Raw genomic sequence first — 12,323 nt, forward strand, 5'->3', positions numbered from 1 at the left:
CCAGTTAGATCAAGAACTTATTGTATCCTACAATCATGGTTAGTCTAACTTTTGTGGGATGAAGCATTTGCACCGATTGGTTTTTCGATTCACACTGCGTTACTGGATGGTTTTATACTTGTCTTGAGAGATGGTGTACTTTTTGAATACTTGTCTTAAGACCTTTTTTTTCTCCCTTTTTCATTGCAGTTTGTAAGGATCCACCTTACAAAGTGGAGGAGTCGGGGTACGCAGGATTTATCTTGCCAATTGAAGTGTACTTCAAAAATAAGGTATTTATTGAAAGCGTATTGTCCTGAAATGTTTCATTTTGGCTTATTTCTTGTATTGAATAGTCTGCCCTTTTTGAAGTCTGATAATTACTTATTAAAAACCGACATGTCTAGAAATGCTATAGTATTGTTTTGTAGCAGCCTGACACTAAACATGCTTTGTGACAGTCACACTTCGTCTCTTTCTCGTTTTTATGCCGCCACCTCCCCCACTCTACCTGTATAGGAAGAACCTAAGAAAGTGCGCTTTGACTATGACTTATTCCTGCACGTCGAAGGCCATCCACCTGTAAACCACCTCCGCTGTGAAAAGCTCACTTTCAACAACCCCACAGAAGAATTCCGGAAAAAACTGCTGAAAGCGGGAGGGGTGAGTTCCGCTCTCTTGTCAAGCAAGGGCAGCAATAACCTGGCTACTGATTAATGAGCTCTCATTTTTAAGCGCAATGAAAGTCTGTTCAAACGCAAGAAAGCCTTTAAAGAGTTACCGGAGTAAGTATTTGCTCACCTGTGGGTGGGTCTTTAGAGGTCACGCACAGGGTTGAACTTCCAGACCAGAATAAATAATCCCCCCCTCCCCCTAAAGCTGATTTTATACAAATACAGGCTTTGTCATCCAAGAGGTTGAAGGCAATTAGAGAGCACTCCAGTGAAGGCAATAAGTAACCTTCCAGATTAATGTGAACTAGTTAGAACTCATTTATCACAGGAGGATTTAAGTCTGTCCTTGGCATTGGGCCGAACTATCTCAGGATAATGTTTTTATGAATGGTTTGTGAGTGCCTTTTGTTTACATTCATTCCAGAGTGTGTGGCACGATCTAGGTTAAAGTATTTACTTAAAGTACATTTATGTTGAGTGTTTTTTATTTGTTTGTTTTTTTAATAGGCCCTCTTGCTTTTAGCTCTGATGGTGTGCTTGCCTTTTTACATTTTATTCAAAAAAATTGGCAGCTTTTTATTCAGAATGGTTTGATAGTAGTTTAAGATAATGTGTTTGTTTATTTATTTTTGTTAATCTTTTTTTCAGTATTTTTTTTATTTATTTCATTCTATTGTTGGATACTCTCCCTGGGGTTTCCAGTCACTGAAATGATTGTTACATTCTAGTGAGGGTAACTATACATACTGAATTGTAGGATTTCTTTCCCAGGTATTCTAACATATATATTTTTCTATAATACCCCTAACAGCAAAGAGATCCTCACAAAAGGTTTGCAGAAGATCCAAAAGTAAGTATTGAGCAATGACCCCACCCCCCATTTGTTTCTATTTTTGTCATGATGAATATTTTTTCTTCCCTATGCAGTGTCGCTGTCTTTTTTAAATATCACGTACGTGTGTGTGTGTGTGAAGAGAGGTAAAATAACTATCTGATTGATCACATCGCCAGTGTGAATAAAGTAAATGTCTTTTTTTTTAATGAAGTATGTGATCTTCTGTTTTTTTTTGGTTAGTTTTTCAGTAAGTGCATGATACTGTACTCGTGTGACAACAGTTCATTTATAGCTGTGTAAACTCTGCCATGTTAAGGGTCAAACAAAGCTGATCTATTACTGCAGTTGAGGTGTCTATTGTTCACATTTTCATCTCAATTCACAAAGCTTGACATCATTAGTAGTTTAATAAAGGTGTCTGCTAAATAAACAAATAATAATAAATATATAAAAATACTGTTTTAAATTCATGAAACAGGCAACAAAAGGTGAACATTTTGAAAGGAGGTGTAGACTTTCTATAGGCACTGTGTGTGTGTGTGATTTTATATATATATATATATATATAACTTAGCATACGCCCTTATCCAGGGTGACTTACAATTGTTACAAGATATCGCATTTTTTTTTACATACAATTACATTTTTTTTTACACATTATTTTTACATACAATTACCCATTTATCCAGTTGGGTTTTTACTGGAGCAATCTAGGTAAAGTACCTTCCTCAAGGGTACAGCAGCAGTGTCCCCCACCTGGGATTGAACCCACGACCCTCCGGTCAAGAGTCCAGAGCCCTAACCACTACTCCACACTACTAAGAAATATATATATATATATATATATATATGTAGTGGACAAAAAAATGGAAACCCCAATATAAAGTCACTTAATAGGGCGTTGGGCCACTATCCCGCTCTGTAGAGTTCTTGGCAGACTGTTTTTGATGAAACTGGCTGCTTGCGCCCCAGGTTGAAATTTGCAGTCAATTGATCTGCAGTTGCTCGCCTGTTTTGCCTTACACTTCGAATTAATGCACAGATATCACGATCCTGGAGAATGCGCTTCCGCCCACTGTTGCCCTTTGCTGATGATGTTTTTCCCTCGGAGTTCCATGCCGACATCACCTTAGACACCGCTGCTCGTGAAACATCAGCAAGTTAAGTTGTCTTGGTCATTGACGCTCCTGCCAAACCCGCCCCAACAATCACTCCTCTTTCAAAGTCACTGAGGTCTCTTCTTGCAGCCATGCTAGCCATAATTATACGCAACCAGGCCTGTCCAGCATTTTATACATGACCCTAAACATGCTGGGATGTTATTTGCTTAATTAACGCATGAGCCACACCTGTGTGGAAGCCCCTGCTTTCAATATACTTGGTGTCCCTTATTTACCCAGGTGTTTCCATTTTTTTTTTGTTCAATATATATATATATATATATATATATATATATATATATATATATATATATATATATATATATATATATATATATATATATATATATATATATAATTTTTTTTTGGTCTCAATCCTAAAATTCAAGTGGATGCAAAACCTTTGTCCATAGCTGTAGTTTCATGAATAGTGTATCATGCAGTATTTATTTATTAATTGAATATTGCCCTTTTTGTGTAAAATAAAATTGCTATTTTTTTATATACTAACCTGAAATGTCTCTGCCTTTTATGACAAATATATTTAAATTTACTAATCTATTTGTCCTACTGTTTTGTGTTTTGGAAAGTGCACAAATGGTCTTGTTATAAACAGTTATTATTTATTATGATAACCTGCTTATTATCACCAACCATAATGCAATTCACAATTTCAACATTTGACTCTTTCACTTTAGTGTTTCAATACTCTTCCCTGGCGTTCCTACTAAAATTAGCTTTCAAATGCATTAAATATGCAATATTGGTGTAATCTGATCTCTAACTGGGCATCATTAATTCATAACATTTACTGTCGATGCATACTCATGCAGATATGATTTTATGGCACAGTAACGGCTCAAAGTAAAAACTGTTACAAATATCTAAGGCCAAAATATAGTATAATTCCATAGCAAAGTGGTGGTAGCAAACTAAATAATTTATTAAACTGTTCACTGCCAGTCGCTCTATTCTCAAGTCTGCTGTTTTGAAGGAAGCATTTGTTAAAGTAAACCTGTATTTTTATTGTTAAACAACATATCTGGTACTGCACTAGATTGAAGAAATCTTTATTTGCAAGCCATGCTTTCAGATAATGTTGCACTTTCTTGGTCTTTTCAGCTGAAGGGTGAAATGGACCTCACCCCTGCAATGGCTTCTGTCTTGTCCCCTATTGAACTGACATGCTTTTAGCCCAACCATTGCTGAGGTGAAATGACTTAAGAAATGCAAGTGTAACATTTTATGAGAGTAAGGGATGGAAACCGATAACTTTTCTTTAACACAGTGTAGTTTCAGGTAGCATGTTTTAAAATGAAAATACATGTTTTTGTTATGTGTTTTTCAAAACCAACTTTGACCAACTTTGCTAATGGAATTGCAATTACATTTTTAGCTGGGACAAATATCTGAATATTTGAAAGAATATATTTTGACATGTATTCGGATACAAAATTAATATGGTCATATTCGCTAGAAATTACAAAAATACCTTGCACTTATTTACCGCTTCACCAGTAGTTTCAAACATGACAAGTGAAAAAGAGCTCCATGTGATATGTGAGATTTAATATATATAAAAAACAGAGCAGCTCTCGAGCCTCTATTTAAGTGTTTTAGACAGCAGAAAGTAAACAAACCAAATTATCCATTTTGCACGCATAGTGATCTCTATGGGAATGCCAGCTGAGTCAAAAATGCGTTGTGCTGCTTTAGAGCAAGTCAGAATCTCATGGGACAGAAAAAAGGCAAGCACGTCATTCTGAAATGCCTCACTTAAACAGTACCCAACTTGCTGGAAATGCTGTGTAGTGATTTTTATATAGATTGTATATAATGTTTTTTTGCAACTTTATGTGGAATGTAATAAACGAGAACCAAAACTGGTGAGATTTCTCCCCTTTGTTTTACAACGCCATTTCCACATTTTTGTTTTATTGAAGTGTTTTAAAGTCAAATTTCAGTTTTCGTTTGCTTGTTCAACTACAAAAAGGCACAAGTAAACCTCCTATTACTTTATGAAAACGTGTTGATGGCCACTGTTTAGTGTGAAGAAACAGCAATGGCAAGGATTGAAAAAAAAGTAAATAAAATAAAATGTGATGTCAACTTTATGTACTATTTATTTCGGGAATAAACAAAACAACATTTAACTTGAACTGCTATTTGGCATCCTTTGTTTTGTAGTTAATTCACTGGGGTAAAGTAAGGCCTACACAATGTATTCTTTACTCCTGTGATATTTTTTGTACTTTTAACGTGTTACGTATTGTAACGTCTTGCTTTAAAATAGTTACACACATGGACCACGTCCCCTGTCTCTGCTGCTATGCTCTCTCTGCCTGCGTTCTGGGCAGTGGCTTTTATGGTTTACTTTTTGAAAACGAATGCATATCCAAACAAATATTTAAATTAAGTGACCATGAAAATATATCCGAACATGAAAATCCTTTTTTTCCTAACTTAATTTTCACAGTGGGTGTTTTGTTTTTTTTTACCACAATACTTATTTCCTGTGTTTCAGACAACAAGGTTCTATATATTGCATTCACAAAACAATATGGGGTCTTATTCCCTGTAACACAAGAAGGGAATTGGCAAAGGAAACCAATTACTTCATCTGACTCAGTCTGGAAAATAAATGACAACCCAAACATTTGAACTGTAATGTCTTCCCTTTTTTTTAATGCCTTAAATAAGAATAATGTTGTTGACCATTATGGTCTTTTCATCTTGCTTCTGTTTTGTTTGCTAGGTCATGGTCATGCAGGAAGGATCCACGTCACTCTTTGGACAAAGCCTGCAGCTCCCTATACTTCCCAGTAATGCTGTGTCTTTTTCAGACACAAAGAAGAGCAAGTCCTCACATGGATCAAAGGTCTGTCAGAGGGTCTTTTCATTCACTAGTTTGGGTAGAATGACGGATGCTAATGGAAGCCCATTATAAGGTGCCCATATGGCTCCGTGTTCAGCGGGACAGTTTGGATAGTTCAGGCTTTTCAACTCACAACCCACTGTATTCTGGTAAGCGTAGTCCTGCTTCTCCTTAAAGGTAAGAATGGTACCTGAGACAGGTAAAACGTACCAGATGCATTGGGTTACGAATTGAAAAGCCTAAACTATCCCAAACTGTCCCGCTGAACACAGAGCCATATGGTCACCATACCCATTTACCATTACAAGTCCATTCCCAAGTAACCACAAACAAAGTCTGGAGGGAAAAAAAAAAATCCCACTTTAGTTTGATACTGCATTATTTATGTAGGTAGTTTCCTTTCTACGGTGTATTTGATCTTTATAAGTGTACAGGAATTAAAGACATATGTGCAAGTTCAGTGAGGCTTTCCAGGTAATTTAAAGCAGAGGTCCTGTCATACAGGTTACACATCAGTTATACCTCTATGAAGTTGTATTACAAAACAAAGAGATTCATATTAATATAATAAATAATACTTGCTTAATAATAATAATAATAATAATAAAAATAATAATAATAACTTAAATAACTGCTATGTTCATCTTTGGCATTAAAAAACAATATAAAGTTCTCATTATGGTGCCTTCCATTACACTAAATATGCTTAGGTTCTAGAATTGGCATATTGCTCCCATTATGGGTTATTTTATGGTTTTAATTAGCTTATTTTTGTGTTAGAATCTGTAAGTCAAGTGATTTTGGAGGTTACACTAAAATGGTTTAGAGCACATGGAAACATTTTGAAATCAAAACAGACATAGTCAGTGATAGATTGCTCACTGGTTAGAGTTCACATAAGATAGGAGTTGACTTTGTACAAAATTCTACTTTTGTGGAATGAAATGATTTAACAGTTTGGGTTCTTGAAGAAAATTGATATTTTCATACCAAAGTAGTTGAGTACACTATTAAGGTTCCAGCTGCGCTACAAAATTTGTACTACAAATAAAGAAACCTGCTGTATTATGCAGTGTTTCTAATTGCATGGATGCAAATATAAGCACTTTAAGTACAGTGTGCTACCACTGTAAAGTACAGGAACAAACCTATTAACTGCTATCTCAAAATGAGATACAGTAGATATTAGTATTGGAGGTGTGTACAACATTCAGATTTTAAAATTGTGCCACTACAATGAACAGTAACATTTAAATTCAAAACAAAGGTGAATGCATTTTTAACCCCAACTGAAATATGCAAACCCCTTGTTCACTAAGTTTATCATGGCATCCCTGAACAGATAATTGTCCCCTCTTCAAAAATAATCAAATTATTTTACTAAGCAAGACGTACCATAAATGAACTGGTACCCCAAGTGTCATCGTTTACCCCATAGGGGACAAGTCAATAGAAAATACAGTATGTAGAATTGTATATTCAATAAAATGATTCTATTTGTCCCTATAATGTGTGTTTCCCTGGGTAATGACGTTGTGGGAAGCCACCCAAGCTTAGCTGGGGCCCAGGATACAACACATTAGATGTGTTTGTCGTTTTAGTGTTTCTCAAATGCGGCCTCGGTAACACTTATGCCCACCCACAGATTTTTATGTGGCTACCAGTGCACTGAATTAATGGAAATCATATGTTTGAAAGTGCTGGAACAGGGAACATCTTGTTCATATCCGGATTTGACATTTAAAATCTTTGATTTGTGTTCATTTATTGGACTTTTTTTTCCCCCAACAGTCTTCTATTAACGTCATTGTCGCAGGTTTGACACTGTTTTAGGAATTTGCTTTTTTTAATTTCCCACCTAGTTTGTAGCCTGTAAATTGACATTAGAGCCAGCATAAAAGGCTGCCTGTGAAATGTTGTTTGAACAATAAAGCCTGAATCCCAGATAAATGGTGAGTATTGGCAGCTCCAGGCATTTGAGATTCTCACTAGGAGATCTGTGGCGGCTCAAACTCAAAGCTGTTTTGTCTGAAGAATAGGGCAGTTTATGAAAAAGGTCCAGGGGTGTTCTGCCAGACAAAATAACGTTTTAAAGGTGGTTAGAAAAGGTCGTAACTGACCGTTTGTCTAGACTGCCTAATGGCTTTAGACTAGTATTGATGAAACATTGACAGGGGCAGGCAAGTGCGACCCAGGGAACAAACAGCATTGCCTGTTAGGAAGATAAAATGCTGTTTATCGACTTGAAGAGCTCCATGTGTTTATGCCATACTGCTGGTTTTGTGTGGTCAACCACTTGCTTTGTGGGTCCACTCACAGCTTTTGTGCTTTGACCAGATGTTTTACCAACACTATAGCATATGCTTCCTTTAATTGTGTGTGTGTGTGTGCATGTTTTGATAGTTTTGTTTTTACCATCAACATGCAAGGAGTTCCTCTGCATACCTCAAACCACCTTTTATCATGTAATTATCCCATTCATTGAATACAGAGAAGTGATAAGTTCAGATTGTTTTATATAAGCGAAGTTCAGACTTGACTTCATATACACTACTTTCATGATTTTTGGTTAATTCACTGTTAAATTAAATGCAAGTCAAGGTAGCTCAGGATATCTGAATCCATTTGCTATGGTATGTCAAACCCTTAGCTGACAATTAACATTGCTCAGTTATACCGGGTAGCCCTTGACAATTGTAAGCACGAATTGGAAATCCCATTACATCTTGCAAAAAATAATAAAATAAAAATCCTGGAATGTTGGCTAGCAGGAGGTTCTCTCTGAGAAACACAATTTTTATTATTATTATTATTATTTATTTATTTATTATTTTTTTGTAAAAGTCAGTGACCAGTCATATTCTGGATAGGGCAACTGTGTAAAATTTTTTATTTCATTAAAAACCTTTTATTTATTTGCGCATCACACCATGCTGCTGTTAATAGATGTGGAATTTTCAGGTTACACCTCTTCTACTGAACTGCTAGTGCCTACATCAAAAGTTATTTTTGCATTTTGTTGACTTTTTAAAAAAAATATATATATATATATTTTTTACATTAATTTCAGGACCTGGCCAAGTGCAGTACCCTAACCACCACCACTACCAACAGCAGCAGCTCATCAAAGCTCCAAAAGTCCATGAAAGAGCACAAGGACAAACCTTCAAAAGACTCAAAAGAGCATAAAAGTGCCTTTAAAGAACCTTCCAGGGAACTCGGTAAACTTTCCAAAGATTCCAAGAAACCCAAAGAAAACAGACCACTTGGAGACGACAAACCCATTCCGAAGATGGCGTTTAAAGAACCCAAGCCCATGTCCAAGCAATTCAAGTCGGACACGAGTAGTGTCCACGCCGGCAGGGCGGGGGGTCTGCAGCATGCCATTAAGGCCCCCAACAAAAGGCTGCCCAGTGGCGACTCTGATGAACTTGTAACTAAAAAGAGGAAGAAGAGTAGCTCGGAGCCCATGAAACCTTTGTCCAGCTCATCTCCACCCCACCTTTCCTCAGACAAAAAACAGATGAAGGACAAACCCCAGATCCGACCGGCAAAACTTAAAATAGACAGTGAGACCCCAGAGAAAAAGAAACCCCCTTTGCCTCCTTTTGAAGATATTGTGGACCCAAATGAATCAGACATGGAGGACAATATGTCTACCAAATCAGAGGTGAGTTATGTTTTGCTGTAGCGGTGGTGCAAAAAAGTGCCTTTTTTTTAAAGCAACATATTGTAGCGTGCACGGGGGAAGGCAGCAGCAGGGCTGGTAGGTGACGTAATCACACACAAAAACATAAGCCCGATATTCACTCCTTGCAAGGGAGCCGGCTCTTTTGTACAGCGGTATCGGCGCTATGCTTTAGTGCAAGAGGTCCCGGGTTCGCGTCCGCCTCCGCCTGTGTGTGGATTGCCTCACCCTGTGTGATGCGCCTGCCTGCGGGAACCCAGGATCACTACAATATTTACAGGAGGGTACAGTATTTATTTATTGTGTTTGTTCTCTTTGAAAGCTGGATAATGGCCACCAGCTGAATAGGAGTTAATAAACTGTATTTTGAGCATTATAAATCACAAAAAGGCATAAATGTGGTGGGCATTTGGTAGGATGGTGGGGCAGGGGCGACCTTTTAAGAATTCAAATACAGAAGTTAGTTTGCCAAGTAGTAGTTTGGGGCTAAATTCACTAAGCATTTAGGACTACTGCAGTGTAGCATTTGTGTCGCATTGGTAATGTTTTCTTGATTTTAATAAAGAGTCTAAGTGAAGTTGACAAATGTGTGTACATATTTAGTTTTATGTCCTGGCATTTTTATATCCTGTACACTTCTTTTTTTATTTATCAAATATGGTTACTTTTGTCTTGTCTATCAAGTTTGGACTGAGAGAGTCATTCTTCCTGGCTGTTTTCATGTGTGTGCCTTTCCTTGTTTATTATGGATCGTCCTATTGGCCTGTGGGAGATGGGCAGTAGTAAACTCTTCTTTCAAAGCATTACAATGCAGAGCTTTAAATTTGATAGAAGACTGTCTCAGACACAGGGGTCCTGATATTTGGGGGGTTGCAAATTTCTTTGTAAACAGCTTTTAATGACCATTCACCTACTGCACGCATATGCTGTGAACATCAAACGTACAGCAGGCATGCACTGAAAAGATTCCTTTGTAATTGACGTCTCAGAAGAGTTGGAATGAAGTGCTATTAAACATTGTGGGTGTCCAGCAGGCATGTGTTTGGCTACGTGGCACACTGTCTGAAATGTCTGTGCGCTCTGGGCATGATGATGATGATGATGATGATGATGATGGCTGTGGTGGTTATGGAGGCTTGCTGTCCTGCGTTGTTGTAGCATGTATGTTAAAATGCATATCTAGTATGGAGGGGGGGGGGGGGGGAGGTGTAGGTATAGAAAAACAGTTACTTGCAACCACTACTATCTAAAGTTTAATGTTTCTTATCTTGAATACTTTTTATTGTATTGCTTTTACCCTCTGAATAATCCTTTCTTTCTTTCTTTCTTTCTTTTTTCTTTCTTTCTATAAATCATAGAGGAGAAAAATGTATCCTTGTAATTGTGTGTGTGGGGCGGGGGTTCTGTACAATCTAGTTCAAGCACCCTAAAGGAGCTGATTTTATGAAGATCCAATCAAGGCGAGCAAGTCCATTTTAACAAGATTATTTGTTGTCAAAATGGTTGTAACTTTCCTTCTGTGAAATGATTAATGGTTCCAGTGACCTGCATCTGATTGATGGCCCATATCTGTCAATCTTAAATTAATGGGGCATGGCCAGTTATGATTAAGATGTGTGCTGTTTTAATGCCACAAATTATCTCTAATGAGGATATGCCATTAAAATGAAATACTGGGGGGGGGGGCAGAACCATCCAGATCAATCTTTCTGTTACTTCAAGGATTTAGCTTTTTAAGCTATAACTGAGATCTGGAAGGTTTTTTTTTTTTTTTTATTATTATTTTAGTGCAGTATACTGAATGTTTGTACTTTAGAAAGTGCTGTATTTTTTAGGGGCTCCCAAGTGGCGCATCCAGTAAAGGCGCTCCGCGCGGAGTGCAGGATGTGCCCTATAGTCTGGACGTCGCGAGTTCGAGTCCAGGCTATTCCTTTGCCGACCGAGGACGGGAGCTTCCAAGGGGCGGCGCTCAATTGGCTGAGCGTCGCCCGGGGGGAGAGAGGGCTAGGTCGGCCAGGGTGTCCTCGGCTCACCATGCACCACCGACCCCTGTAGTCTGGCCGGGCGCCTGCGGGCTTGCCTGTAAGCTGCTCAGGGCTGCGTTGTCCTCCGACGCTGTAGCTCTGGGTGGCTGCATGGTTAGTCTGCAGTGTGAAAAAAAGTGGTTGGCTGACGGCACACGCTTCGGAGGACAGCGTGTCTTTGCCCTCCCGAGTATATACTGCTAGATTTGTTTCATTTTTCCCCTTTATGATCGAACACTAATTGTTTTACTTTCTCAAGTGGTGGCTGGGGGAGGTTACTAACTTAATAAACACTGTTGAATAAAGATGTGTAAAACCAAAATTAAAGGAATTTCTGCATTTTAATGGGTCTAAGATACAATTTGCCCTGGTTTCTGATAAAGTAGAGTGCACAGATAGTACTGAAGTAAGCAATCACCAGTTATATATCAGTATAAAATTGAACATTATTGTGTGATATATTTCAGCTTTAAATTCATCAAACCAGCTTACTTTGTCATGTGGATCGTAACAAGTTCATTCAGGTTGCTTAGAGCAGTGGTTTTCAATCTGTGGTACGCGTACCAGTACTGGTATGTGACAGGCTTGCAACTGGTACGCACCGACAGTTGTTCAAAAACAGTAATGTAGCGTGACTTTTGTACTAAAACTGAGTCACCTGTTCTTTTATTCTTGACGCTATGATTCCTCAACTAGAATAGTCCCTCAATCGCACCATCGTAATGTATCAATCTGTTTGTACCACTGAATCAACTGTGACAACACTTTTTTTAACTGTTTTTCAGGGTTAGGCACAAAAATGCTGCCTCTCCCTTTTAAAAGCATGTGTCAAAATATGTGTCTGTCTGTGTGTATTGTAAAAGAATCGCCCTCACCGCGGTTCGTTGCCCCTTTAAAAACACTGACCCAACACACAGAAATTGATTTTTGAAAGCGTGGTTGCGCTATTTTTAATGAAAATACAAAAACAAAATAAACAAAACAAACCAAACACCTAGCTCTTCTTTGAGCAATAACTAAAACAAAACAGGAACCTAAACTAAAACAGGACAGCTAAGCTGTTTACCTGTAACAAAAACAAAACAAAC

The 12,323-nt window shown here is 37.8% G+C and overlaps 1 protein-coding gene across 2 annotated transcripts in view; it reads left to right on the forward strand.

The window, feature by feature from the left end:
* mllt3 (MLLT3 super elongation complex subunit) overlaps positions 1 to 12,323 on the forward strand; it is a 98,745-nt gene that overhangs the window by 44,101 nt on the left and 42,321 nt on the right. For both annotated transcript variants that reach the window (XM_059001721.1, XM_034014914.3), the window contains exons 3-7: positions 190 to 272; positions 499 to 642; positions 1,465 to 1,503; positions 5,404 to 5,526; positions 8,594 to 9,193. In XM_059001721.1, coding sequence (XP_058857704.1) covers positions 190 to 272; positions 499 to 642; positions 1,465 to 1,503; positions 5,404 to 5,526; positions 8,594 to 9,193 — 989 coding nt within the window. The remainder of the gene's footprint in view (positions 1 to 189; positions 273 to 498; positions 643 to 1,464; positions 1,504 to 5,403; positions 5,527 to 8,593; positions 9,194 to 12,323) is intronic.

Source organism: Acipenser ruthenus, chromosome 2 (genome assembly GCF_902713425.1).
Source record: "Acipenser ruthenus chromosome 2, fAciRut3.2 maternal haplotype, whole genome shotgun sequence".
Taxonomy (NCBI): domain Eukaryota; kingdom Metazoa; phylum Chordata; class Actinopteri; order Acipenseriformes; family Acipenseridae; genus Acipenser; species Acipenser ruthenus.